The 23,716-nt window shown below is 61.9% G+C and overlaps 1 protein-coding gene and 1 long non-coding RNA gene across 2 annotated transcripts in view; one reads left to right on the top strand and one right to left on the bottom strand.

Moving 5' to 3' along the window:
- Nucleotides 1-11,257: 11,257 nt before the first annotated feature.
- Nucleotides 11,258-17,695, bottom strand: LOC129391994 (uncharacterized). The gene is made up of 3 exons (XR_008616968.1): nucleotides 17,616-17,695; nucleotides 11,880-12,477; nucleotides 11,258-11,351 (listed from the first exon to the last, which is right to left on the bottom strand). It is a non-coding gene; the product is annotated as an uncharacterized lncRNA (long non-coding RNA).
- TTLL10 (tubulin tyrosine ligase like 10) overlaps nucleotides 11,414-23,716 on the top strand; it is an 18,926-nt gene continuing 6,623 nt past the window's right edge. The window contains 11 exon segments of the mRNA XM_055083835.1: nucleotides 11,414-11,672; nucleotides 12,420-12,485; nucleotides 14,704-15,016; nucleotides 15,722-15,854; nucleotides 15,973-16,091; nucleotides 16,173-16,302; nucleotides 16,998-17,069; nucleotides 17,579-17,664; nucleotides 17,998-18,217; nucleotides 19,117-19,288; nucleotides 19,823-19,963. Of these exon segments, the coding sequence (XP_054939810.1) occupies nucleotides 11,490-11,672; nucleotides 12,420-12,485; nucleotides 14,704-15,016; nucleotides 15,722-15,854; nucleotides 15,973-16,091; nucleotides 16,173-16,302; nucleotides 16,998-17,069; nucleotides 17,579-17,664; nucleotides 17,998-18,217; nucleotides 19,117-19,288; nucleotides 19,823-19,963 (1,635 nt within the window). The 5' untranslated portion in view covers nucleotides 11,414-11,489.

The raw sequence follows: 23,716 nt of genomic DNA, 5'->3' as shown, positions 1-23,716 counted from the left end.
CTGGGGGCTAGCTCACCACGAGCTCTACCACCAGCCCGACTGTGTCCCCAAGTGTGGGGGGGCTCTTGTCACCCCTCCCAGTTCGGGCCTCCCTGTCCCTGGAGAGCCTGTCTCACTGGCCCCGCCCCCTCCTGCTGCCATGACAACCTCTGCACCCAGCAGGTGGGCCGGGCTGGAACATTTGTCTGGTGGCCACCCGTTTCTCCAGTGATCCTGGCACCCCGTGCAGCTGCTGCCCGCCGGGCTGGGATGACATGGGTCTGGTGTGCTGTGGGGACAGCCCCACGCTGACCCTTCAGGGCTTGGGTGCCTGCCTCTCCCCGGCCAGTAGGACCAGCACACCTCTCCCCTTGGAGGAGGCCAGAGGCCCCGCCCCGCTGACCCCCTTGACCACATCAATCCTTGCAGGCTCAGGGTGCTGCCTCAGAGGGACCAGGGCCTCTGCACAGGGCAGGAGCCAGGTCCCGCTGCAGCCACAGCTGCTCCGCTAGGAGTGACCGCCCCAGCTCAGGGCCTCGAGGTGGCCATCATCAGAGCTCAGAGGCGCCAGAGCGTCCTTGAACCCAGCCTGGGCTGGCGGGGGCTGCCTGCAATGGCTCTAGGGGTAAAGGGAAGATCTCAACTGACCATGTGTTGGAAACCGAGGGATGCGACGCGTGCAAACCCTGCCAAGGCCCCCTCCGTCATCACGCCAGCCCAGGGCCCAGTCTCGTTCTGGGTCGTTTTTCTTCTACTCGAGACTTAGGCAGAACAGGCAAGGAGAGAGCCGAGTGGTCACTGCAAGGTCAGGGGCGGGCGGCCAGCCGGACCAGAATCGTCCTCTTCAAAGTGACGCACCAGAGGAGACCGTCAAAATGGCTTTCGCTTCCTGGGGGCACTCGCTCCCGGGCCACGCTGCACATGGGCAAAGCTCAGCTGCTTCCTGACCTTTCTGACCCTGGGCTAAGAGCAGGCCTCAGTGGCACAGCTTTGGTCAGCTGGGGTGGCCCCCCGCCGGGACCTCAAGTTTCCCGAAATAATTGTCTATGGTGGGGGGGGGGGGTCTCCCTTGCCCCAGGGCGGCTGCCTGGTAGAGCAGCCTCTAGAAACCTCCCACGGAAAACCGTGTGGTCTTTTAACTCTGAGTGAGACAGACACAGACTGTGCCCAGGTGTCTCTGAGTCTGCGTGGGGCGTCTGAACTGGTGGGAAAGTATCCCCACCTGGTGACAACAGGACCAGAGCCACAGGCAGCCCACGCCGGCCAGAAACTCAGAGGAGGTTTACTTCTGCCTCAGGCCAGGCGATCGGTCAGTCGGCCCCTCGGTCGCCCCCCTTCCGGGGCCGGGGGCTCCTCCCGCGTCCGTCCCCCTTCCTTGACACCAGCTCCTTCCTGGCAGAGCTGAGCAGGGCCCCTTTGGTCCCCACCGCGTCCCGGCCCTCGGGGCTCAGTGGCCACTGGCCAAGGCTCCCTCTGGTCGCCCCTCGTCCTCCTGGGAGCTTCTGAAGTCTGGCAACACCGCGCCCATCAGCCCCAGCCTGACATCTCTGGGCTAAGCCCCGTGGTTCCGACGCGTCCCCCGCGGCCCCGCCGGCCCAGGCAGCGCGGGGAGAGCAGGGTGTGAGCCTGAGGAGGGGGTCAGTGCCAGCAGCCCCGCCTCCCACTCCCAGCCAATGGCAATGCCTCAGTCTCCCCACAATGTGGTCCCCACCGGGGACCTGTGTCCTGCCCCACCCCCACACAAACGCGGACCCCTGGGTGGGCATCGGGGTGGGTGGGCGTCCTAACAATCCCAAGGAGGGGCTGGGGGCTGGAGGGTCGGAGGGTTAGAGGTCACCGATGCTCCCAGAACTGGCTTCCAGATGCCCTGCCCCTCTCCAGGGGCCCGTGGCGGATTTCTGGTTCCCCCACCATGACCACAGTGATCCAGGCCCACGGAGGCTCCTGGGGGCCGAACCCTCCTCTGGGTCCCCCGTGTGGTGGGCACGGCGCCCCCTGGACGTGTGCCGCTGCACCCCCTGGAGATTTCTGCAGCGGTGACTCAGCCGTCTGGCCTCGTCCATCCCTGGAGGACAGCCTCTGGGTCACAGAGCCCAGCTCCCAGGGTGGAGCAAGGCCAAGTGCCGGTAGCCCAGGGACAGCCCTTGTCGCTGTGAGTTTCCAGCACAGCTGCCACGTTCGTTACGGAAAGTAGTTGGGCCTTTGGGATCTCTCTGCTGGTAGGGCTAATAGCTGGGATCACAGTCGTTTCATCACAGGCCCTTTTGTCAGGAGCAGGGAACAAGCATGAAATCCTCAGGATGTGTCCTGCTGGACTGGGGCCCTGTCCCTCCCACCCTGTGGCCACGGGCCCCCAGGCCCTTCCAAACCCCATCACAAAACCTTGCATCCCTAGTCCAGGGGTTCCAAAATGGGGGTCCCAGGGGCTGCCGAGGCCTCGGTCGCCAGGCAGACCCCCAACCCTGCAGCGGGGCCGCCTTCCCAGCAGCCTGGCTCCCCCAGCGTGTGGGTCAGTGTGACGCACGGCCTGATTTGGGCGCCACCTGCCCACAGGGGCGGGGCTGGGGGCACGCAGGAGCAGGATTCTGGGAGATCCATGCAAAGCAGACCCTCCACTGCCATCGCCACTGGGGCCGGGGGCCTGGAGCTGAGCGGTCAGGGCCAGCCTCAATGGGAGGCCGCAGCCCCAAGGGGCAGGGGCGTCGCTGGGGCCACCGGGCGGAAAGCAGGGGTGCAGGGCGTGACCCCCTTCCACTCCCTCCCTGGTCCGGCGAGGCCGCGCCCAGCGCCTGGACAGGAGCTGCTGCTGGCCGTCCCGGCCCGCAGCTCACACGCTCCACTGCAGCCCCTGCAGACGCTCCCTGCCCTGGTTTTTGTTCAACCTGGCCCGGCAGGCGGGCGAGTCGGGCGAGGCGGGGGCAGGAATGTGTGCAGGCCCGGCGCCCGCCCTGCCTCTGCGTCACTCGCTGCCTCCCTCCCGGCCTATGGGAGCCCGGGGGACACACCTGTCGGCCGCCAGGAGTGGAGATTGGTCGGCCCGGAGCAGGCACCTGCGTGGGGAGGGGGGAGGCCCTACATGTAAGGCGAGCCGGGGCCTCGCTGCCTCTTCCCTGCCCGGCCCCGCGCCACCTCCATTGTTCCCAGTCGCTCTCAGAACTTTCCCCAAAGGCCCGGCGAGCCGTCCACTGCACACGCGTGGACCTCGGGTTCCTTGGTGCAGAGCCTCCGAAGAGGGCGGCGGGCCGCGGGTCTCCCCAGGCAGCAGGCGTCGTCCCGCCTTGGTTGTGGGCAGGTCGGGCCGAAGCCAGACCTGGGCGCCCAGGCCGCGGACCAGGGGCTGACAGGTACTCGGGGCGACCGGCACCAAGGCTTCCCTGGCGTCCGCGCAGAGGCCCGCGGGTCCCAGTGCAGGGACGGGGCTGGGCTCGGGCCGCAGGCGGGGCTGGGAGCGGCCTCCCGCCCTCCTCCTCCAGGCCCGGAACCTGTCGGGGCAGGTGAGCGCGGGAGGTGGAGGTGGGGGGCCTGCGGGGGCCGCCCTGGGCCGAGCGCCTCCCACGGCACCGGCGCCGCGGGCCCCTGCGCCGCCTGCCCGGGGAGGACGAGGCCCAGCGACGGTGGCCGTGCCCGTCGGGCCGCAGCGTCCGGCGGGGCCAGGGCTCGGGGAGGGCGGGCCCTTCCCCTGCGCGAAAGTGGGCCCCGGGGCCGGGTGCGCCGGGCGGGGGTGCGTGGGGCCGCCCCGGGCGGTCGGGGCGCACAGGCCACGTCCGCAGGGCCGGCACCGGCCGGTGGGGCCTTCCCGCCCGGCCAGAGGGCAGCCTGGGCTCGCCAGCTGAGGGTTCCCGCCTTCCGCCCGCCACAGGACCTTCTGGAAAGCCCTTTCCCGAGTCGGCCGCTCAAGTGCCGGCGCCGGGGTGTCTCTTCGCCCGGAGCCGGGTGCCGGGAAGGCCCGAGGCGCGGAGCCCTGGCCGTGGGCTTCCGCGCGTCCGCTTCCGGCCGGGGCTCGGTCCCGCCGGTGGCCGCGCTGGCGGTGGCGGCCCGAGCGCGGGCCGGAGCCGGTCTGGCCCGGATTCGTGCTCTTCCTCGCCTGTCCCCCGTCTGAGGCGCCAGCGAGGCCGGAGCCGCCTCGGAGGAGGCGCAGGCTGGCCCCCGCCCACGACTCGGTGACTGGGGTCAGGTCCAAAGTCTGTTCGAAAGATCCTCCACCTAAACTCGAAATAGCAGCCTCTGCAGCAGCCACGCGGGCACCCTGTCCCGGAAGGGCGGCCACGCTGCCCGGGCCCAGCACACCCAGCCCTGAGCAAGGCGGCACGAGAGCTGCTTTCCCAGCCCAGGCGTTGGCTTTCTGCAGCAGTTTTGAAGCTTAGGAGATGATAACCTCGATGTGACAGAAGGCTAGCTCTCTCTGAGGCATGATATAGGGTTCATTGTTGCTGATGAACGAAGCTTCTAGGGCAGAGGATGGGCTGTTTTAATTAATCCACTGGGAGCATTTTAGGCCTTTTTAGGCTGAGCATCTAGAAAAATAGGTCGGTTTGGTTTTCTTTTACTGTTGTCTAGTAACTCAGATGAAATGCTTCAAAGTTAGAGCCATTGGCGGCATGCTGAATTAGGCAAAATAAGTTTTGCATTTATGAAAATGCAAAACACCATAAAATATGGAGGCAGTCTACCGTTCATTTTCAGACATGTTGATCATCTGCAAATACCTTGTTTGCAAAATCTGTTTGGTGAACTTAGGAGACGGCAAAACAGCCCGTGGAAGCCACCAGCCTCCTGAGGAGCCTGCTCTGGCCTCTGGTGCGGGGAGGGCGCCCCGAAGGGCTGAGGCGGGGAATGGCGGCCTGGCCTCAGACGCGCAGCTCCGGCTGTGCCCTGCGTGCAGACAGGCCAGCTCCGGGCCACCCCCGCCCCAGCGTCTCCTTGCCCGCTCCGCGCACAGGGGTTGGGTTTCTGTGCTTTGTTCTCTGTGCGGCCTCACCATTGATGAAGGCCCGTCGGGCAGGTTAACCAGCCTGTTGGTTTTTCACGCTGGGATCGTGTTCCCCCACCCCACCCTGTCCTGTGCAGGTGGGTCCTGCCGGGCCGGGCAGGCTGGGCACCCTCCAGGCGGGCTGTTTGCTCTCCAAACAGGAGATGCTCTGATTCCTCAATGCCCCCACCTGAGGCTGGTCAGAACGGTGACAGTTAACCAGACCCCGCACCAGGGGCCACACGCTGGCTTCACTCCTGCCAACGACTGGCTAAGAAAGCACCGTTGGGGGCACTCAGAAACAGGCTACATTTATTTTCACTTTTCATTTCAGCCAGTAAGACTCGCGTGACCGCCCCAAGCCAGGCACACGGCAGTCCAGGCCCTTGACCCACATGGGAGCTGTGCTGGGGCCCAGGCTGGGCCTTGGTCTTTCCTTGTGTATTTACAGGTTCTGGGTTCAGGAGGAGAGTGGGATTCTGTCCTGGGCCTTAAGGGGGAGCAATCTGCTGCCCACCAGCCCCAGGTCTCTGCCTCCTCGGGGAGAACATAACAGCCGATAACGCTGGTGGGCAGCAGACAGCGGGACTGGCCTGTCCACCTGGCTCGCAGCCGGGCTGGCCGGGGCCTGTGGGGTCTCCCGGGCCCTCGGTGCTCCCCACGTAGGGCTGGCCGTGAGCAGCCGAGGGCACTGGAGGCCAGGCAGGGGAGGCCACCTGGCACGGTGGGCTGGCTACAAGGAGGGAGGCTGGGCCCCTGTCCCAACCCTGTAGCCTGGCAGCCAGGAGTGGAGCTGAAATTGAACTCAGCTCTGAAAGTGAAGTCTAAATGGTTTCACTTAGCTCAGAAAAAAGTGAATTGACTTTACGGGTCTGAAGGATGGACACTGAAAGGCAAGGTTGAGCCAGGAGGGGCCAGAGGGGCAAAGGCCTGGATTCCGGCCATGGGCACCACTCTCTGAGCCTGGACGGGGTCACCTGGAGGGTCCGGGCACCGATGAAGCCCACCCCCCGTGTGTGTCCCCCAAGGCCAGGCCTAAGTCAGGTCAGGCCCTGTGAGAAATGGCGCCTGTTCCCTAGCATGAAGCCAGAGAACCGGGTGGACCTGGCTGAGGCCCGGGGCTGGGTGGACGCAGTCTTTGTGGTGGTCAGTCTGGCAGCCTCGGCTGGGGGGATCCGCACAGGGCCCAGGCCCTCTCCCTGCAGCCTCTGTGGGTGGAAGTTGCCGGAAAACTTGAGAAGCTGCTCCGGCCAGCTCTCCAGGCCTGCGTGCCACCTGCATGGGGACAGGAGAGAGGACGGGACCCCTCAGTCCCCCAGGGCAGAGTGCCGGGGGTCTGTCAGCTCCCTGCAGGGGCCCCAGGTATGGACCCTGAGCAGGGCAGGGCGCCCCCTGTCCTGGGGGTGCCTGCGAGATTGGCTTGGCCACCGCAGGCACCTGGGCGTTGTTGCCCTGTATTCTGCCTTCGGGGGCTGCTGTCCCACCTGCTCTGGGGCTGGACCCCAGACCCGTGGGCACATAAGCCACAGTGGCCGCCAGGCGCAGTCTGGACCGGGCTACCCCTCTTGCACCCCTCCTGCAGGCCCAGCACCTCCTCGCCCGCCCCTGGACCTCACAGCCGGCAGCAGCCAGAACCCCAGGGCCACGCAACAGTGGGGTGCTGGGGACAGGCTGCTCGGTGAGAGGTGGGGGCTCTGGGCCCCGGGGAACACCATCCTGCTTGCTGGGTGGGGGGCTGAGGAGGGCCGGGCCTTGGGAGCCACGCTCCTTCCTGGTTCCGACGCCCGTCCACGCTCCTGCCAAGGGCGGGGGGTGGGCATTGGAGGCTGTGCTGGGGCCGCACCCGAGAGACAGAGGCTCATACACACTTGTGCTCGCCCAGGACCCCGGGGCTGGGCCTGTCCCTGCGTCGGCTCGGCGGGAGGGTCCCGCTCTGCTCCCGCCCCTGGGCCCCGGCCTCCTGTGGGCAGGACACCCTGCCCCCCACAGGTGCCCACCCCATGCCCGGAGCTGGTGGCCCCACTGGGCCGGCCAGGGCTGGTTGGGCAGGGGGTCACCCTGTGGTCCTGGCCTCCGGGGGCTTCTAGGCGCTGCAGCCCCGCCTCCCCCCGCGCTGACCCCCCACACATGGCGCCTGCCTGGCACTGTGGCCTCAGGGCACACACTTGCTCCAGCCCCAGCCATGCCGGGCCCCTCCCCACCTCAGTGCCCTAAGACGCCGTGGCTCCACCTCAGGCTGCTGGGCGCCCCTCCATCGAGTCCCCTCTTCACCCCAGACGGGCGGCCCCCAGACCCAATTCGGGGCGGCCATCGCCATCTTACTGGGCAGCATTGGATGGTGCCTGGTCTCTAATACTGCCTGGTAATGATGACGGTGGGGCCCTGCTCGCAGCGATGGGGCCGCCCTCCCCCAGCCTGGCCCCGGGCCCCGACCTCTCCCCACGCAGGCCCCACGCCAGCCACAGCCCCTGACACCCACAGTCAGCTTACCCACCCTGTCCTGTCCCAGTGGCTGCCGGGTGGGGCTCTAAGGCAGAAAGTTGACTTCGGGCAGGCCCCTTCCCCAGGCCCGGACGTGTCTGCGCCCCTTCCCAGCCTCCAGAATCAAAGGCTTCCTGCGGCTGCACTGGGTGCCCCGCCCCCAGTGATCCAGGATTAGGATGCTCGGGTTCCGGGCCCTGCCCATGGCGCCCAAGCAGGTGCTGCCACCACACCTGGCAGGTGTGGGCCAAGTGGAGCGGCCACAAAGGCCTGGGCCCGGGTGGGTGGGCCACTTCACAGGCCAGCAACACCTCCGGCCTTGGTCCCGGGTCCGCAGCCCCAGGTGCCCTTGGCTCTGGGAAAACAGGGAAGAGCACGCAGGCCTCCCTGCCTGCACCTGGGCCCTGCCTGTGGGCCGTGGGGCGCCCACGTCTGTCCCGCGTCCTCGGGCCGAGGCACACCCGGGTCTCTGTGGGCATCTTACCGGACAGTGCTGGATTTCTCGGCTCGACTCTAACACTGTCTGGTAACGATGTTCAAAGGTGACCCACCACCCGCCGGGAAGTGGCCTGAGGACACGCGGTCCTGAGCTCCTGGACTCCAGAGCTGGGCCGAGCCCCGGGCCAGCTGGGGGACGGGCAGACGGCCTGTCTCAGCTCTGCAGCCCGGCCCAACCAGGGAGGCCTCTGCCGACTGCTGCGGGGCCGGTTCTGCCACATCGGGGCCCTCGGTGCTCCCCAAGGGACTCGGGATGCTAGGGCCTGAGAAGGGCCGCCAGCCTGCAGGCAGGCGCCCGCGCATCCGCTGTGGCTGGGCCTGGGTTCTCCCCACGGCGTGGCCGGCGGCCCGTCAGCAGCCACACAGAGAAACGCGCCTTCTGGCTGGAACGGGGCCGGCGGCAGGCGGCCCTCACCTTCCCTTCCCGGGCCCTCCCGTCCACCACACAGGGTCAGGTGTCCACTACGGCTGTCCGGGGCACCCCAGCTCACCGCTGGGAGGTGGCCCTGCCCTTAGAGGTCCCAGTCAGCTGGGGCCGTGGGCGGTCACCTCTCTTACTCCCTCGGTCCACGGGGGACGCGGGGGGACAAGGGTGTGTCCGGATGCCTGGAGCAGTGGACGTTCCGTGCTGCTCTCCCCGCCCCCAGCCCCCACAGTGTCGTAGGCGAGACTGGGAACATTGTCCCAAACCATCAAGGCCAGGATGGTCTTTTGTTTTATCTTTTTGATCTGAAGCCAGGACACCAGCCCCCAGACGTGCCGGCGTAGGCACAGGGGTGCCCCTTCTGCCCTGGGCCCCAGTGGCTCTCCCACAGGAGGAGGGTCTGCCCCTGGCCCGGCTGTCACTCATTAACCGGCCGAGGGCCGTTCAGAAAGCTGTGAGGGGCCACAGCCCCCTTGACCGGGGATTAAGAGCAGGGAAGCCAGGCTGCTCCCCAGCTGCACCCACAAACACGTGTTTGGGCTGCTGCCCAGACGGGGCCTGCAGGAAAGTCCTCCTCGGAGCAGCCCTGGGCCAGGCCACCAGGGCTCTGGGGCCGCTGCACGGACTAGGAGGCCCTGGGGGTCTTGCCGCTGAACTCTCCCACTTCCTCGCGGTGCGGCGGGACAGGTGGTAGGGAAGCCCCAGGCTCTCCCAGAAGGGCCGCCGGTGAGACTGCCCGCACCAAAGCCTGCCGATGGGTGTCTTACCAGACACGGTTAGATCTGGTCCTTCTGTCTAATACTGTCTGGTAATGCCGTCCATCCATGGCCTGATCGCCACCAGAGGAGGGGCTGCTCACCGGACGCCTGGTGGAGGGGAGGCCGGGCTCCGTGGGTCCCAGAAGTGGGCCTGAGCCGGCTGTACACTCCTGCCCGGGCGCAGGCCCTCGTGTGCCCCCAGGGCGCAGGCCACGCCTGACCACCCAGGCCCCGTGTCCCTGACTGGGGGAGCCCTGTGACACCCCACGGGGGATTTCTGTCGCAGACACAGCAGACTGTTGGTGTAATAGCGAGGGGGCTCCACGGGTGGGGGGCCCCACGCTGAAGGCTGGCAAGCAGTCGGTGCAGCCCCCGTGCTGCTGGCACTGCCACTGGGCCGCAGGCAGCCGCACCCCTGGAACCCCCCAGGAGCCTCTCCAGGAAGGTGCCCTCACCCCTTGCCACCCCCCACCCATACCAGGCAGGGGTGGATGAGTAAGGAGGACAGGACAGAAGCAGCCCTGGCCCCCTAAACCCCCAGCCCAGGCCGTGGCAGGGTGCCCGTGGCTGGCAGTGCCCCAGGAGACGCCCCAGGATGCCCCCTCCCCAAACCCAGGCGGCACCAGGACCCTGGAGGGTGCTAGGTGTGGAGCCCCCACCGGTGAGACCCCTCTTCTTCCTTCCCCTGGGTCCCCACAGGCCCGACTCGGGGCTCGGACAGTCCGGGGACTCTCCAGGCGCCAGGCCAGGCTGTCACCCATGCACGCTGGGCAGGAGGCCTGGCAGCCCCTGCCCGCTCCCTTCTACCCACAGAGGCTCAGCAAGACGTCCTCTGTCTACAGCTGCCCCCCAAACCAAACTTCCGGATGCTGGTCCCACCCCCGGCCTCGTGGGACCAGCCCCTTCTTTCCCCTGAGAATTCCAAGGAGGTCCCAGGGTCCCAACCCACGGCTTCGCAAAGGACTGGCTGATGCCTCCGGCCCCGGGCTCTGCAGCCAGAGTCAGGGCAGAGGGGCCCGTCCCTCCTCCCTGCCTCCCTCCCTCCTCAGCACCCACCCTTCCCTGAGCGCCCTCTGGGAGCCGGTGCAGTTCCAGACACTGGGGGGGGGCGGGGCGGGAAGGGATGTCCCTGAGAGGGGCACAGGCAGCAAGGAGGCTCCGCGCAGGACGAGTCAGCTGCAGGGGCTGCCGGTGCTGCAGAAGCCAGGGCAATAGAGGTGGCAGCAGGGTGGGGGTGGGGTGAGGGCAGCCCAGGAAGGTCTCTCTGAGCAGGTGGCCAAGCGGGAACCATGCAGGAGCCCAGCAGAGGGGCCCAGAGGCCACACGGGGACTGGTGGGGAGGGCTTCCTGGTCTAGCCCTGGCAAAGGCACCAACTCCCTGTGGGGAGCCAGGGCCTGAGCTGCCTGGGAGACCCACACCACAGCTGCAGGAGGGGCGCTGGGCCTTTACCCAGCGGGGCTGGACCGCCCCTTCCGCTTCCAGGCACTCGTGCCCAGCCCAGCCAAGCCCTGTGGCACCTGGGGAGAGGCAACCGCCCTGCGGGGCTGGCCGATTGATGATTGGCTGCCTTGCTCGGGGCTGTAGATGTGACTGAGGGCCCAGTCCCAGGCCATCATGGGAAAGGCTGCCCCCGGGCTGGCACCCACACCAGTTTTTTGGGTGATACGGCAGTTTTTGAGTTTGAGCTCTCGCTGTCACCACGTGGGCAGAGGGCCGCCTCCCCAGAACCCATGGGGAGTCACAGGGCAGCAGGGTGGTTGGCTGGCCCAGCTCCTAGGGGTCTGGGCCTCTAGAAGGGATGGGGAGTGGGGCACAGGCTCCGGGGGAGGACGACCTGGGGGTTCTGAAAGTCTGTGCTCAGGCCAAGGGGAAGACAAGTGGCCTGCAGGTGACCAGGGGTCCCACTGCCCACCACCGGGACCCTCAAAGTGAGGGGGTGCTTAAGGGGTGCATTAATTTCCTGGGGTGGCCACAGCAAATTACACAAACTCGGTGGCTTGAAACAACGGAAATGTATTCTCTCACGGCTCTGGAGGCCACCTGCTCCCTCCGGAGGCTCTGGGGCAGGTCCTTCCTGCCTCTCCCGGCCTCTGGGGCTCCAGGCGTCCGGGAGCTTGTGGCCGCGTTCCTCCGGCCGCTGCCGCACCTTCAGCTGGCTTCTCCCCTCTGTGTCTCCTCCTCTCTCCCTCCCTCTCCCGAGGCCACTGGTTGCCGGATTTAGGGCCCATCAGATAATCACATCTGCAAAGACGATTTTTCCAAGTAAGGTCACACCGCACTTTCTGGGCCTTAGGACGTGGACACACATGGCACGGGGGCCACCATCCACCCTACAAGAAGCAAGTGAAGGCTCCCTAAGGAGAGACACCCTGGGGACCCATGCAAGACTCTGGAGGACGGAGGCAGGGGGCCAGGCAGGGCAGCCAGTGGCCCTCCCACAGGCCCTGGCCTCCCAGACCTGGGTGTGAGCCCCTCTCAACCCCTTGGGGAGGCATGGGTTTGCTGAGCGCCCACTTTCTGTTCTGTAAAGAGGCCGTGGTAAGGGGAGATGAAATAACGCAGGTAAAGCACACTGAGCACAAAAACATAATGGGTCAGGTCTGGGGTCCTGGCACAGATGTGGCGATGCTGAGAAGGCTCAGGACTGTCCTCGGAGGACAGAGGGCCCAGGTGGGGGCTGTGCCCATGACACCCCCCCTCCGGCCTTGGTCGTTCCCCCCGCCCCCGCTCCCCAGGGTGCCTGGCCTCCGCCCCTCCCCATCTGCTCACCTCTGGGCCTCTGGGTCATGGTTGCTAGGAGACAGTTGCCTGGTCACCACTGTTGCTTCCCTGGCACAGGGCTCACACCACCTTGTCGGGCAGGTAAGAGGGGCAGGCGGGCCACCAGCGGGGGTCCTGGCTGGCCCTGAGGGCGGGGCCTGCCGTCCCTGGCCCCGCCCAGCCCCCCAGCCCCAGGAGCCCTGCGGGTCCTCTTGGGACTCTGCCCAGAAACGTGAGGGAGGGGAGGGAGGGGAGCGGAGGGCTGCCTGGCTGGGCAGAGACCCCCAGGCTGGGCTGAGCAGGGCAGGCCTCCGGGGGTGGCGGCCGCTCAGGACCAGGTCTGTCTCCCAGGGCCGACCCCCAGAAGGGACGGCCTCCTAAAATCTGCGGGGACCCACGTCGCCCCAGACAACTCAGCCCTGGCCAGAAGGCACCAGCCCGACGAGCAATGTCAGCCCCTCCTTAGCACCCCACGCCACCAAACGTGTATTTGGAGGAAGGACGTGGCAGGACACGGTGTCATCGCGTTTTCTTGGATGTTTCCTTCAGGTTCACGAGGGTCTTCCATTCATCACACCGGAGCGCCATTTCCTGCCAGTCTTTTTACCTGAGCAGGTAAAAAGTTTATTTTAAAAACTCGTTATAAAGGGCTTCCCTGGTGGCGCAGTGGTCGAGAGTCCGCCTGTCGATGCAGGGGACACGGGTTCGTGCCCCGGTCCGGGAGGATCCCACGTGCCGCGGGGGGGCTGGGCCCGTGAGCCATGGCCGCTGAGCCTGCGCGTCCGGAGCCTGCGCTCCGCAACGGGAGAGGCCACAGCAGGGAGAGGCCTGCGTACCACAAAAAAAAAAAACAAAAAAAAAACCCCAAATTCGTTATAAAGTTGTTTCCACTGCCCCCTCCCTGCAGTCCTCACGGAGGGCCTGGTGCCATCACCCCCTCACCCCCTCGCAGGCCCACTGCAACCCGAGTTTCACCACCATAGGTAACGGCTCGGGAACACCTTTCAGCACAAAGCTTTCTATTTAGAATTAGCCCGTCAGAGAGACTCTGAGAAAGGCAACGGCTCGGCAGAGGCTCTGACCCCTGACCCCGCCCGCAGCCCCGCAGGCCACCACGTCCTGCAGCCCGGGGCACCGCGTTCACCACACACCTGCACGCCCAGGGTAGGGATTCTTTTTCTTAATTTTTGTTAACTTGAATGACAAGAAATGGTCATTCATGGCCTGTTTAATTCTTTGTGGAAGAAATAAGATATACAGCGTTAAGACGAGGCAGACAGAGGCACAGGCTTACAAGGCTTGTTCGGAAACCCGGCAACTCCGTGCCACCTCCCGGCTCCTGTTTCTAGGAGTGCCCGCTGCTGAGTCCAGGTTACCCTGCAGAAGTTACCCTTCGCTGGGCTGTGGGGGCCAGGGGCTCCCTCCCACCCCCCACAGTCACACTGTAACCCCCAGTAACACTCCTTGCAGGCGGGTCACCGCCCTGCTCGGTACCGGCCTGGCCCTCTCCGGCCTCACCGTCGTCGCACAGGCCCTCCTCCAACGTGGGTGACCAGGCAGCTGTGGGCATGTGTCACAGGCCACTGGCACTCCCAGCCCACTCTGCAGGTGGGGAAACTGAGGCACAGCGCCGCTCCACACCACAGCCCCAGCTTCCTTTCCCAGGCCCGGCTCATCTCGGGGATTCCCCGAGGTGGGGGGTCTAGAGACCTCCCACCATGCTGGGCGGGTCACAGGAGCCTTGCCTCTGAGATGTCTCCGGGCTCCCGCTGGGTGCCTTTCCTTCATTATACTCTCCTTTCCAGCACACTTCCTTGCCTTGAACTTCTCACAAGGCTGAACTGCGTATTTCCATGAGCTCGTCCACCTTGTCTGTCCCTTTGTTCTAACCGTCCAGCCCTCTTCTCGGGTGAGGACTCTTGGTCCTGCCCCAGCGTATTCCCAGGGCTGTGTCCCCTGCCTCGGGCTCCGCCACCCCCCCCCACCCCCTGCCCCCTCCTCGCAGGGCCCTTTTTCTCTGTCTCTGGGTGTCAACCTGTCGCTCACACCTGGGGGCGTCCGTCAGATGTCTGTTGATTCAGTGGCCACTCACGTGGGAGCGCTGGGGGAGAGTACTGACCGCCATCCTCCTTGGGGGACCCCATCCCCAGCAAGGTGCGGGTCTCCCAGGCAACGCGGAGACCCACGCACACGCGCACCCTCCCTGTACTCAGCAGGCCCCTATCCCCGCAGTCATGCTGGGTGGGGTCCAGGCGCCACAGAGGAGCCCTCCCGTTCTGGGTGGGGCAGGGCTGGGGAGGAGGCCCCGGTCGTCCTCGTGGCTCGGCCCACCCTTGGCAGGGGGGTGAGACGCTCCCCGCGCCCGGCCCCGCACCCAGGGCCTGTAACCTTGTTGACAGCTGTTCCCAGTTTACCCTCTTCTGTCCTAAGTGGGGACAAAGGTCTTGGTCAGCATCTCTTGGGTGACCAGCTGGTTTGTTTGCAAAGCGAATGTCCTCTTTGGAGGGCAATCTGCCAGCTCCTGGTATGCAGATGCAGAAGCCCCTCTCTGCCTGCCAGCTCCCAGGGTACTGGCCTTTCCACTGCTTGTGTTTCTTCAATCTTTCGGAAAATCCTAGCCTCCCAAGCAGCCCCCAAACTGGGAAGGACCTGTCAAGGAACGGCTAAAATTCCCTAAAATGTTCCCAAGTTAGCCACACAGGGAAGGAGCCCTAGGGAGGCATCATCCTTGAGGCAGGGCCTCCTCACGGCCCCGCCCTGACTCTGGGAGGGGCCGGCTCAGGGCCGCCGCCCCCCCCAACCCCCGCAGGCCTGACAGCAGCCCTCCTTACAGCCGGCAGGGAGGCCAAGCGCAGAGATGCCGACACCAGATGGACAGTGCCTGCAGGCCCCACAGTCACCACAGAGACGGGAGCCACCCACAAGAAGAAGCCCAAATCCAGGACGCTGGGCGTCACCCCTCCCCAGGCAGGGAGGCCCTGACTGTGTGCCCAGTCCAAGGGCTAGGACCACGGGCTGCCCGAAGGGCCCGCAGAGGGGTGGGGGCCGCGTCTTCCCAGAGGTGCCCCCGCCCCAGTGCCCCAGCGTCTGCGGCCCGCAGCCGCACCCACTTCCTCCACAGCCAGGGACCGCCTCCTGGGACCCAGGTTGGCACAAAGAGAGGCAAGCGGTCAAGGATGGCAGGGGTCAGGCGGAGCCGCCCCCGGGCACCAGGTGAATGCAGCCAGGGCCTCCCCAGGGACAGGCACCCCCTCCCCAGGAAGGCCTTCTCACGGGGGGACCACACAGCCGTGCCCTGGGAGAGGGGCCAGCAGGAGGCCATGTGCCGGGTATGGGATATGGGCCAGCCGAGTAGGGCAGGGGACAGCAGAGTTGGGGTCTGAACAGGCGGAGAAGGGTCTCCCCTGACTGCTGTGGGTCACCCATGACGTCATGATGGACATTGTGACCCCCGTCCTCTGGGCATGTCCCTGCGTCACGTCTGCCCCCAGCTCCAGCCTCACACCTCAGCCTCTGCCCCACACAAAGCCCCTGCCGTTGGTAAGGAGGGACCCTGCCCCCTTTCTCCTAGGAGGCCCTCTGATTGGGCCTGAGACTGGGCTGAGATGGGCTGAGACGGCGGGGGGGACTGCCCAGGGGCTCCGGTCAGATTTTGAGTGGACGCCCCGTCTGACCCCACCTCGTTCGCAGGCTGGGCCCATGAGAGATCAATGGGGAGCCACCGAGAGGAGGGGCTCCTACGTCAGCTAAGCCAGCTGGACCAAGATGCAGGTGGGCTCGGGCAAGGCCCAGGGAGGGACAGAAAAGCCACCAGCTGGGCCAGAGCCTCTGACCACCCACTCTGCCCGCAGAGCTGGACGACGCTGACACTGCCAGGCCCCGGGCCGCCCTCCTGGAGAAGCACCCGCTGGACGGGGAGAAGCAGCCGCCCGGCACCAGGCAGGGCCCCTTCTTCTACATCGGAGGCACCAACGGGGCCTCAATGTGAGTGGGGCCTCAGGCTGGGTCCAGCCCCACCACCACCACCAAGCCCCGGCCCAGCCTCGCTCCGCGGCCCACAACCCCGCGGCCCCCAGGTCACCGCCGCCCCTCGCCCCTGCAGAATCAGCTCCTATTGCAAAAGCAAGGGCTGGCAGCGCATCCAGGACAGCCGGCGGGAAGACTACAAGCTCAAGTGGTGCGAGGTCAAGTGCAGGGACACCTACTGCAGCTTCCGGGAAGGTAGGGGCGGGGCCGGGCTCAGCGGGCGGCCCTCCACGCGCGCATGCGCGGTCGCACGCTTCCCGGGCTCTGTCGCGCCAGGAGAGCAGCTGCTGTACCAGCTCCCCAACAACCAGCTCCTCACCACCAAGATCGGGCTTCTCAGCGCCCTGAGGGAGCACGCACGGGTCCTCAGCAAGACCAGCAAGCCAGCCCCCTGCGCGCAGGCCAAGTGAGGATGCCCTGGCGCCCCACCCCGGCGGCGCACCCCGCACCCGACGCATCAGTCGCTGCTCCTGACCGCCCGCCACCAAGTCCGTCCGCCTACCCGCCTTCCCACTGACCCAGCCGCGTATCACCCATCTGTCTCCACCCCCAATAGCGGCCACCGTTCCAGCCACCCAGCCCATGGCCCCCCAGCGGTCCTCACACGCTCGCCACAGAGCCGCCCACTGGTGTCCTGCATTCAGCCACCACTGCCTACCACACCCACTGCCGTCCACTGCACACCCATTCCTGCCCCTTGGCCCGCCCCCCCCCCAGAGCCGTGCCCGACCCACTCGATGTGCCCACTCACTGCCCGGCCATTCACACGTCCGCCTGCCCATCCAAACAACCACCTACCACCTGCCTCCCCCGTCCACCCCCCACCAGGCAGGCAGCCACCCACTACCTGGTCATCCACGACACCACCCAGTTCTGTCAGCAGTTCTGGTCCGACCCCTCCAGGCATCCATCTACCCACCAGACCCCACTTGCCCATCCACCTACTTCCATGCAAAATCCACTTATCCACCCACCACCCATCCACACACCACCAGTCTACCGCCAAGCCCCCACCCACTCCCCACCTCTCGACGCCCCCCATCCATTCTCCACACACTGAGCAGCCACTCAGGCCAGGTCCTGTGTCCTCCTGGGGTACAGATGTGGAAAGGACACGACATCCGCCCCAGAAGAGCTCCTGTGGAGCAGCCCAGGACGCCTTGGGCCACAGAGGTAGATGCACCCAGCCATTCTGCCCTAAACTGAAGGATGGCCTGGTGGTCGGTGAAAGGGGTTAAAGGGCATCCCAGGCCAGGGGATCCATGCCGACCGCTCATCGCATGCTGGGCACTGTCCTGGCCTGGAGATCCAGCTCTGAACTGACCACTCCCGAAGGCCCGAGAGCAGCAGGGGGAAGGGCAGGGAGGTGGGAGGGGTTGGGAGGTGGGTGAGGCAGCCTGCGGAGAAGCCAGGTGTGCAGAGCTGGAAAAGCGTGCTCCTGGCCCGGGCACAGAAGGTGCAAAGGTTCTGCAGAGGAAAGAGCTGGGGGCCGGGGGTGGGGGGAGGGGGTTGGGGGGGTTTCAGAGGAAACCAAAGGGGGCAGGAGTGCCTGGAGCCCAGCCCAGCTTCCTAGCAGACACTCTCCCTCCAGCCTACCCCAGGTCAGACCCCCAGAAAGGCTGGCCAAGCTGGGGGAGGGGGACAACCCTCCCAGTGTCTTCCCCACCTCCCTGCTTCCCCAGGGTCCTGAAAATGGAAGACTTTTTCCCAGAGACCTACCGTCTGGACATCAGGGACGAGAGAGAGGCTTTCTTCACCCTCTTTGATGGTGAGAGGCCTGGACGCCAGGCCCGCTCTGGGGAGACCGGTGCAGGGCTGGACCAATGTGGCAGCGTGATTAGGGCGGGGCCAAGGCCCTGGCGAGGCCGAGGTGGGGCGTGGTCAGGGAGTGGAAGGGTGGAGCCAGGGTGGAGTCAGGGCTGGTGCTGAGGCGATGCTGGGGAAGGTCATGGCCAGACCTTAGTGGAGGCCAAAGCCTGCAGGGGCGGGGCCGTGGCTGGGAGCGGTCAGGGCGGGGCGGGGCTGGGAGCGGCGTGGTTGGGGCCAAGGCGGGGCTTTGGCAGGGATGGGCGGGGCGAGGCAGGCTCCCTGGCTCGGGTAGCTCTCTCCGCAGAAACCCAGATGTGGATCTGCAAGCCCACCGCCTCCAACCAGGGCAAAGGCATCTTTCTGCTCCGGAACCAGGAGGAAGTCGCCGCCCTCCAAGCCAAGACCCAGAGCATCGAGGACGACCCCATCTACCGCAAGATGCCCTTCCGGGCGCCTCAGGCGCGGGTCGTGCAGAGGTTTTGCGCGTGGGCACCCCGAGGGGCGTCGGGCGGGTGGGGCTGACCCAGGCCCGCTGGTGCCTGTGAGGCTCGTGGGCGTCGCGGTGCCCACAGAGGAGTCCTTGGCGGTGGAAGGCTGCGGTGCCCCCAGCTGGGCCCCTGTGTAGCCAGAAGAGGTGGGGTTTTCACCTCCAGTCAGGATCTCAGAGCATATACCATCCCTCCCCCCAACACACACACACACAGGAGGCTCCTGGATGGTGTGGGGCAGGGAGGCCTTGGTCAGCGTGTGCCCCAGCCTGGGTCCTGCGCCCTCTGTGCTGCAGGAAGCCCGGCTTCTCCCCAACCCCCACCTATCCAGCCGCAGCCTCCAGGCCACAGGCAGAGCTGACGCCACCCTGCCTTGCTCCCCTCTGCCTCTGGGAGGGCCCAGACCCTCAGCCGCACACCAGGGGGCACAGTCTAGCCTGAGAAAGGTCCCTTCGGGCTTCCCTATCTGCCAATGTGGACCTCACTCCTGCCGCAAGTGCTGCCTACCACCCCAAGCAGCTGCTCCCAGCCGCTGGGTCTCTAGACCTACAGCTCTCTCCACTGGGATGTCCCCTCCCCGCCTCTCCAAAGCCACTTGCCCTTCAAGGCCCAAGGTCACCCCCCCTCCTCCTCCAGGCAGTCTTCCCAGCCCATAGGGCCCAGTCTGCTTCTGCCTCCCAGGCTTCTAGCGAGGGCTGCGCCCTGGGGCGCCCCAGACACACACCAGCGGGCTGAGCTCTAGGGGCCAGGCCTCCTTCCCAATTCCCTGATGCGTTCAGGCTCGGAAATGTCCCCTGACCAGTGGACACTGCACCCAGCCAGGGTAGGGGACCCACAGCTCACACCTGAGACAGGTGGCAGGGGTGCTGAGGAACTGGCAGGCCCAGGTGGGGGCACGGGCCAGGCTAACCACGCCTCCCCAGGTACATCCAGAACCCGCTGCTGCTGGACGGGAAGAAGTTCGACGTGCGCTCCTACCTGCTCATCGCCTGCGCCATGCCCTACATGGTCTTCTTCGGCCACGGCTACGCTCGCCTCACCCTCAGCCTTTACGATCCCCATTCCAGCGACCTCGGTGGCCATTTAACCAACCAGGTAAATGCCCCCCACAGGTGAGGGCCCTCCCTGCAGCCTTGGACAAAAATCACTGCTCAAGAATGGGAAAAGAATCCAGCTGTAGACATGGTGGCCCAGACCCCGAGGTGGCCCAGACCCCGAGGTGGCCTGGGCTGCCCCTGCCTGCAGCCAGCACTGCCTCTCACCTTCAGCCTCAGCTGGGCGTCCTGGTGAAAAGACTGAGAGCCGGGGTCCCGGCCCCCAGCTCAGCTCCCTCTGGGTGTGGATCAGGCCCAGCAGGGGTGGGAGCCAAGGGCGAGGGCCTCCGTGAGGACCTCAGTGCAGGGATGCTGTGGGCAGAGGTCTCCATGGAAGGGTCTCGACGGGAGGTGTCTGGGCGGTGGCCCTCCGGGAGGATCTGAGGGTACTTCTCGGGCAGGAGGTGCTGGGGGAGGGGCTCGGTGGCCCGGAGGAGCAGGACCCCTGCGGGGTCTCTGGTGGCCGCGTCGGGGTGAGGCTCTGGTCGGGGCCCCCCGTGGGGGCAGGGCCTCCAGGCGCTGCCCTGCCTCCCAGTTCGTGCAGAAGAAGAGCCCCCTGTACCTGCTGCTCAAGGAAGACACGGTGTGGAGCATGGAGCGCCTTAACCGCTACATCAACGACAAGTTCCACAAGGCCAAGTGCCTCCCCCGGGACTGGGTCTTCACCACCTTCACGGTGCGTGCGCGCCCCGCCCACCCGGCGTTGGGAGGGGCCGGGGGTCAGGACCGGAGGGCCCGAAGGCCGGGGGGCCCTGGGCCCCAGGCACGTCTGTCCCTGCACAGGGCTGCTGTTGGGCGTGTGCGCAGCGGTGGGTTCCAGGGACCCCCTCCTCTCCCTCTTTCTGAAACAGATCATTCACACGACACAAAAGTCACTCTGTGAAAGTACAGTTAAGTGGTTTTTAGCGGATTCTTCGAGTTGCAGGATGATCACCACTCTCTAATTCCAGAACACTGTCACCTCCGCAGAAGGAAACTCGGTACCCAGTGCCCTTCCCAGCCCCTGGCAACCACTAATCCACTTCCCGTCCCCATGCATTTTCCTGTTCTGGACATTTCATGTCAATGGGATCATACCATATGTGGGTTTTCCTGGCTTCTTTCACTGAGCATAACATTTTCAAGATTCCCTTCGTTTCTCTTTATGACTGAAAACTATTTCATTGTGTAAATGGACCACGATTTATTTGGATAAACATTTGTCAGTTGATAGCCGTTTGGGTTGTTTTTACTTTTTGTCTATTATGAGTAACGCTGCTATGAATATTCACGTACATGTACAGATATTTTCCGTTCTCTTGGGTATATAGGTCTAGGAAGGGAATTGCATGGTCATAGGGTAACTCATGTTGAACTTTTTGAGGAACTGCCAAACCATTTTCCACAGTGGCTGCAAGGTTTCCCATTCCCACCAGCAATGTATGATGGTTCCAATTTCTCTATATCCTTGCCAACACTTGGTATTTTTCTTTTTTTGTTTAATAGTCATCCCGTGGGTGTAAAGTGGTATCTCATTGTGGAGTTGATTTGAATTTTCCTAACGATAATGATATTGAGCATCTTTTTACGTATTTGTCGGCCATTTTTGTTTCTTCTTTAGAAAAACTTCTGTTTAGATCCTTTGTTCACTCTTCCTTCTTAGGCTGTAGAGCTCTTTATATATTCTGAATGCTAGACCCTTATCAGATGTGTGATTTGCAAATATTTTCTCCCATCCTGTGAGTTCTCTTTTCACTTTCTTGATAATGTCCTTTGTTTATCTGTTTTGTTTTGTTTTGGCCGTGCCCCTCGGCTTGAGGGGTCTTAGTTCCCCGACCAGGGATTGAACCCCCTGCAATGGAAGCGCAGAGTCCTAACCACTGGACTGCCAGGGAATTCCCCATAATGTCCTTTTTTGCATAGATTTTTATGAAGTCCAATTCATCGATTTTTTTCTTTGGTTATTCATGCTTTGATGTCATATCTAAGAATCCATTGCCAAATCCAAGGTTGTAAAGATTTACATCTATGTTTTCTTCTAAAAGTTTTATAGTTTTAGCTCATTTTGAGTTAATTATTGTGTATGGTGTGAGGTAAGGGTCCAACTTCAGCCTTTTGCATGTGGCTATCCTGTTGTCCCAGGACCATTTGTCAGAGAGACTGTTCTTGGTGCATTTTTGAAAATCACTTGACCAGATATGTATGTGTTTATTTCTGGACTCTCAATTCTATTTCATTGGCGTGTATATCTATCCTTAAGCCAGCGCCACACTGTTTTGGTTGCTGTAGCTTCATTCTCTTAATGTGCTGTATTACATAAATTGATTATCATGTGTTGAATCACTCTTGCATTTCCGGGATAAATCTCACTCAGATATAGCGTATTGTCCTTTAAATATGCTGCTGGATTGGGTTTGCTAGTACTTCATTGAGGATTTATGTGTCTACCCTCATAAGTAATATTGGTCCACAGCATTATTTGCTTGTATGTCTGTCTGGTTTTGGACATGTTCCCTTCTCTTCTGTTTTTGGAGATTGTGTGAAGGGTTAGTGTTAACTCTTTATATATTTGGAAGAATTCACCAGTGAGGCTACCTTATTGTGGACTTTTCCTTTGTGGGAAGAATTGTTCTTTTTCTTATTATTACTAACTCAACCTTTATTTGTTAGAGGTTATTCAGATTATCTATTCCTTCTCGGGTCAGGCTGATTAGTTAGTCTTTCTAGGAATTTCTCCATTTCTCCTAAGTTGTCTAATTTGTTTGGAATACAGGTACTCATGGTATTTTATGAACAATTATAATCGTTTTCATAATCATTTTCATCTCTATGTAAGTCTTTCTTTCCTGATTTTAGTAATTTGAGTCTTTTCTCCCCTTTATCTTGGTCAATTTAGCTAAAGGTTTGTCAGTTTTGTTGATCTTTTCCAAGAGCCAGTTTTTGGTTTCATTGATTTTCTCTGTTGCTTTCTATTCTCTATTCCATTAATATCCACTCTAATCTTTATTATTTTCCTCCTTCTTCTTGCTTTGGGTTTAGTTTAGTTTTGTTTTGGTTTGGGTTTTTTTTTTTTTTTTTTGGTTTGTTTTTGTTTTTTTTTCTTCTAGTTTCTTAAGGTTGAAGTTTAAGTTATTGATTTGATTTGAGATCTTTCTTCCTGTTTAATGTAGGTGTTTACAGCCATAAATTTCCCTGTGAGCACTGCTTTCACTGCATCCCATAAGATTTTGTGTGTTCTGTTTTCATTTGTTGCTTAAGACTGTGTTAATTTCCACATATTTGTGAATGTTCTAATTTTCTTTCTCTTATTGATTTCTAATTTCATTCCACTGTGGTCAGAAAACATACTTTGTATGATTTCAACCCTTTAAAAAGTATTGAAACTTGTTTTATGTTCTAACATATTGTCTATCCTGAAAAATGGTCCACGCACACTTGAAAAGAATGTGTATTCTACTGTTGGGTGGAGTGTTCTATAGATGTCTTTTAGGTCTAGTTGGTTTATAGTGTTGTTCAAGTCTTCTATTTACTTGTTGATCTTCTGTCTAGTTGTTCTATCATTGAAAATGGGATACTGAAGTCTCCAACTACTATTACTGAATTGTCTATTTCTCCTTTCAATTCTGTCAGTTTTTGCTTCATGTATTTTTAGGCTCTGTTGTTAAGTATTTGTATGTTTATAATTATTACATATTCTTGACTTATTAGAAAAATGTCCTCTTTTTTCTTAATGTCTTCAATTTTTGTCTTAAACTCTATTTTATCTGCTATCAGTATAGACATTCTAGCTCTCTTTTGGTTACTGTTTGCCTGATATGTATATATTTTTAATTTTATTTATTTACTTATTTTTGGCTGTGTTCGGTCTTCGTCGCTGTGCACGGGTTTTCTCTAGTTGCAGCGAGCAGGGGCTACTCTTTGTTGCCGTGCACAGGCTTCTTATTGCAGTGGCTTCTCTTGTTGCAGAGCATGGGCTCTAGGCACGTGGGCTTCAGTAGTCATGGCATGTGGGCTCAGTAGTTGTGGCTCAGGGGCTCTAGAGCTCAGGCTCAGTAGTTGTGGCGCACGGGCTTAGCTGCTCCACGGCTTGTGGGATCTTCCCGGACCAGGGCTCAAGACCTGTGTCCCCTGCGTTAGCAGGCGGATTCTTAACCACTGCGCCACCAGGGAAGCCCTGATATATCTTTTTTTTATCCTTTTACTTTCAACCTATCTGTGTCTTTGAATCTAAAGTGAGTCTCATAGGTAGCGTATGGGGGGGGAGGGGAACGCATCCTGACAATCTCCGTCTTTTCATTGGAAAGCTTAATCCATTTATATTTAATATAATTACTGATAAGTTAGGATTTACAACTGCTATTTTGCTATTTGTTTTCTTTTTTGAATTTTTGAATTTTATTTTATGTATTTTTTTATACAGCAGGTTCTTATTAGTTATCCATTTCATACA

The sequence above is a fragment of the Physeter macrocephalus genome, chromosome 3 (genome assembly GCF_002837175.3).
Source record: "Physeter macrocephalus isolate SW-GA chromosome 3, ASM283717v5, whole genome shotgun sequence".
NCBI classification, from domain to species: domain Eukaryota; kingdom Metazoa; phylum Chordata; class Mammalia; order Artiodactyla; family Physeteridae; genus Physeter; species Physeter macrocephalus.
This window is presented reverse-complemented; position numbering and strand designations above follow the sequence as displayed.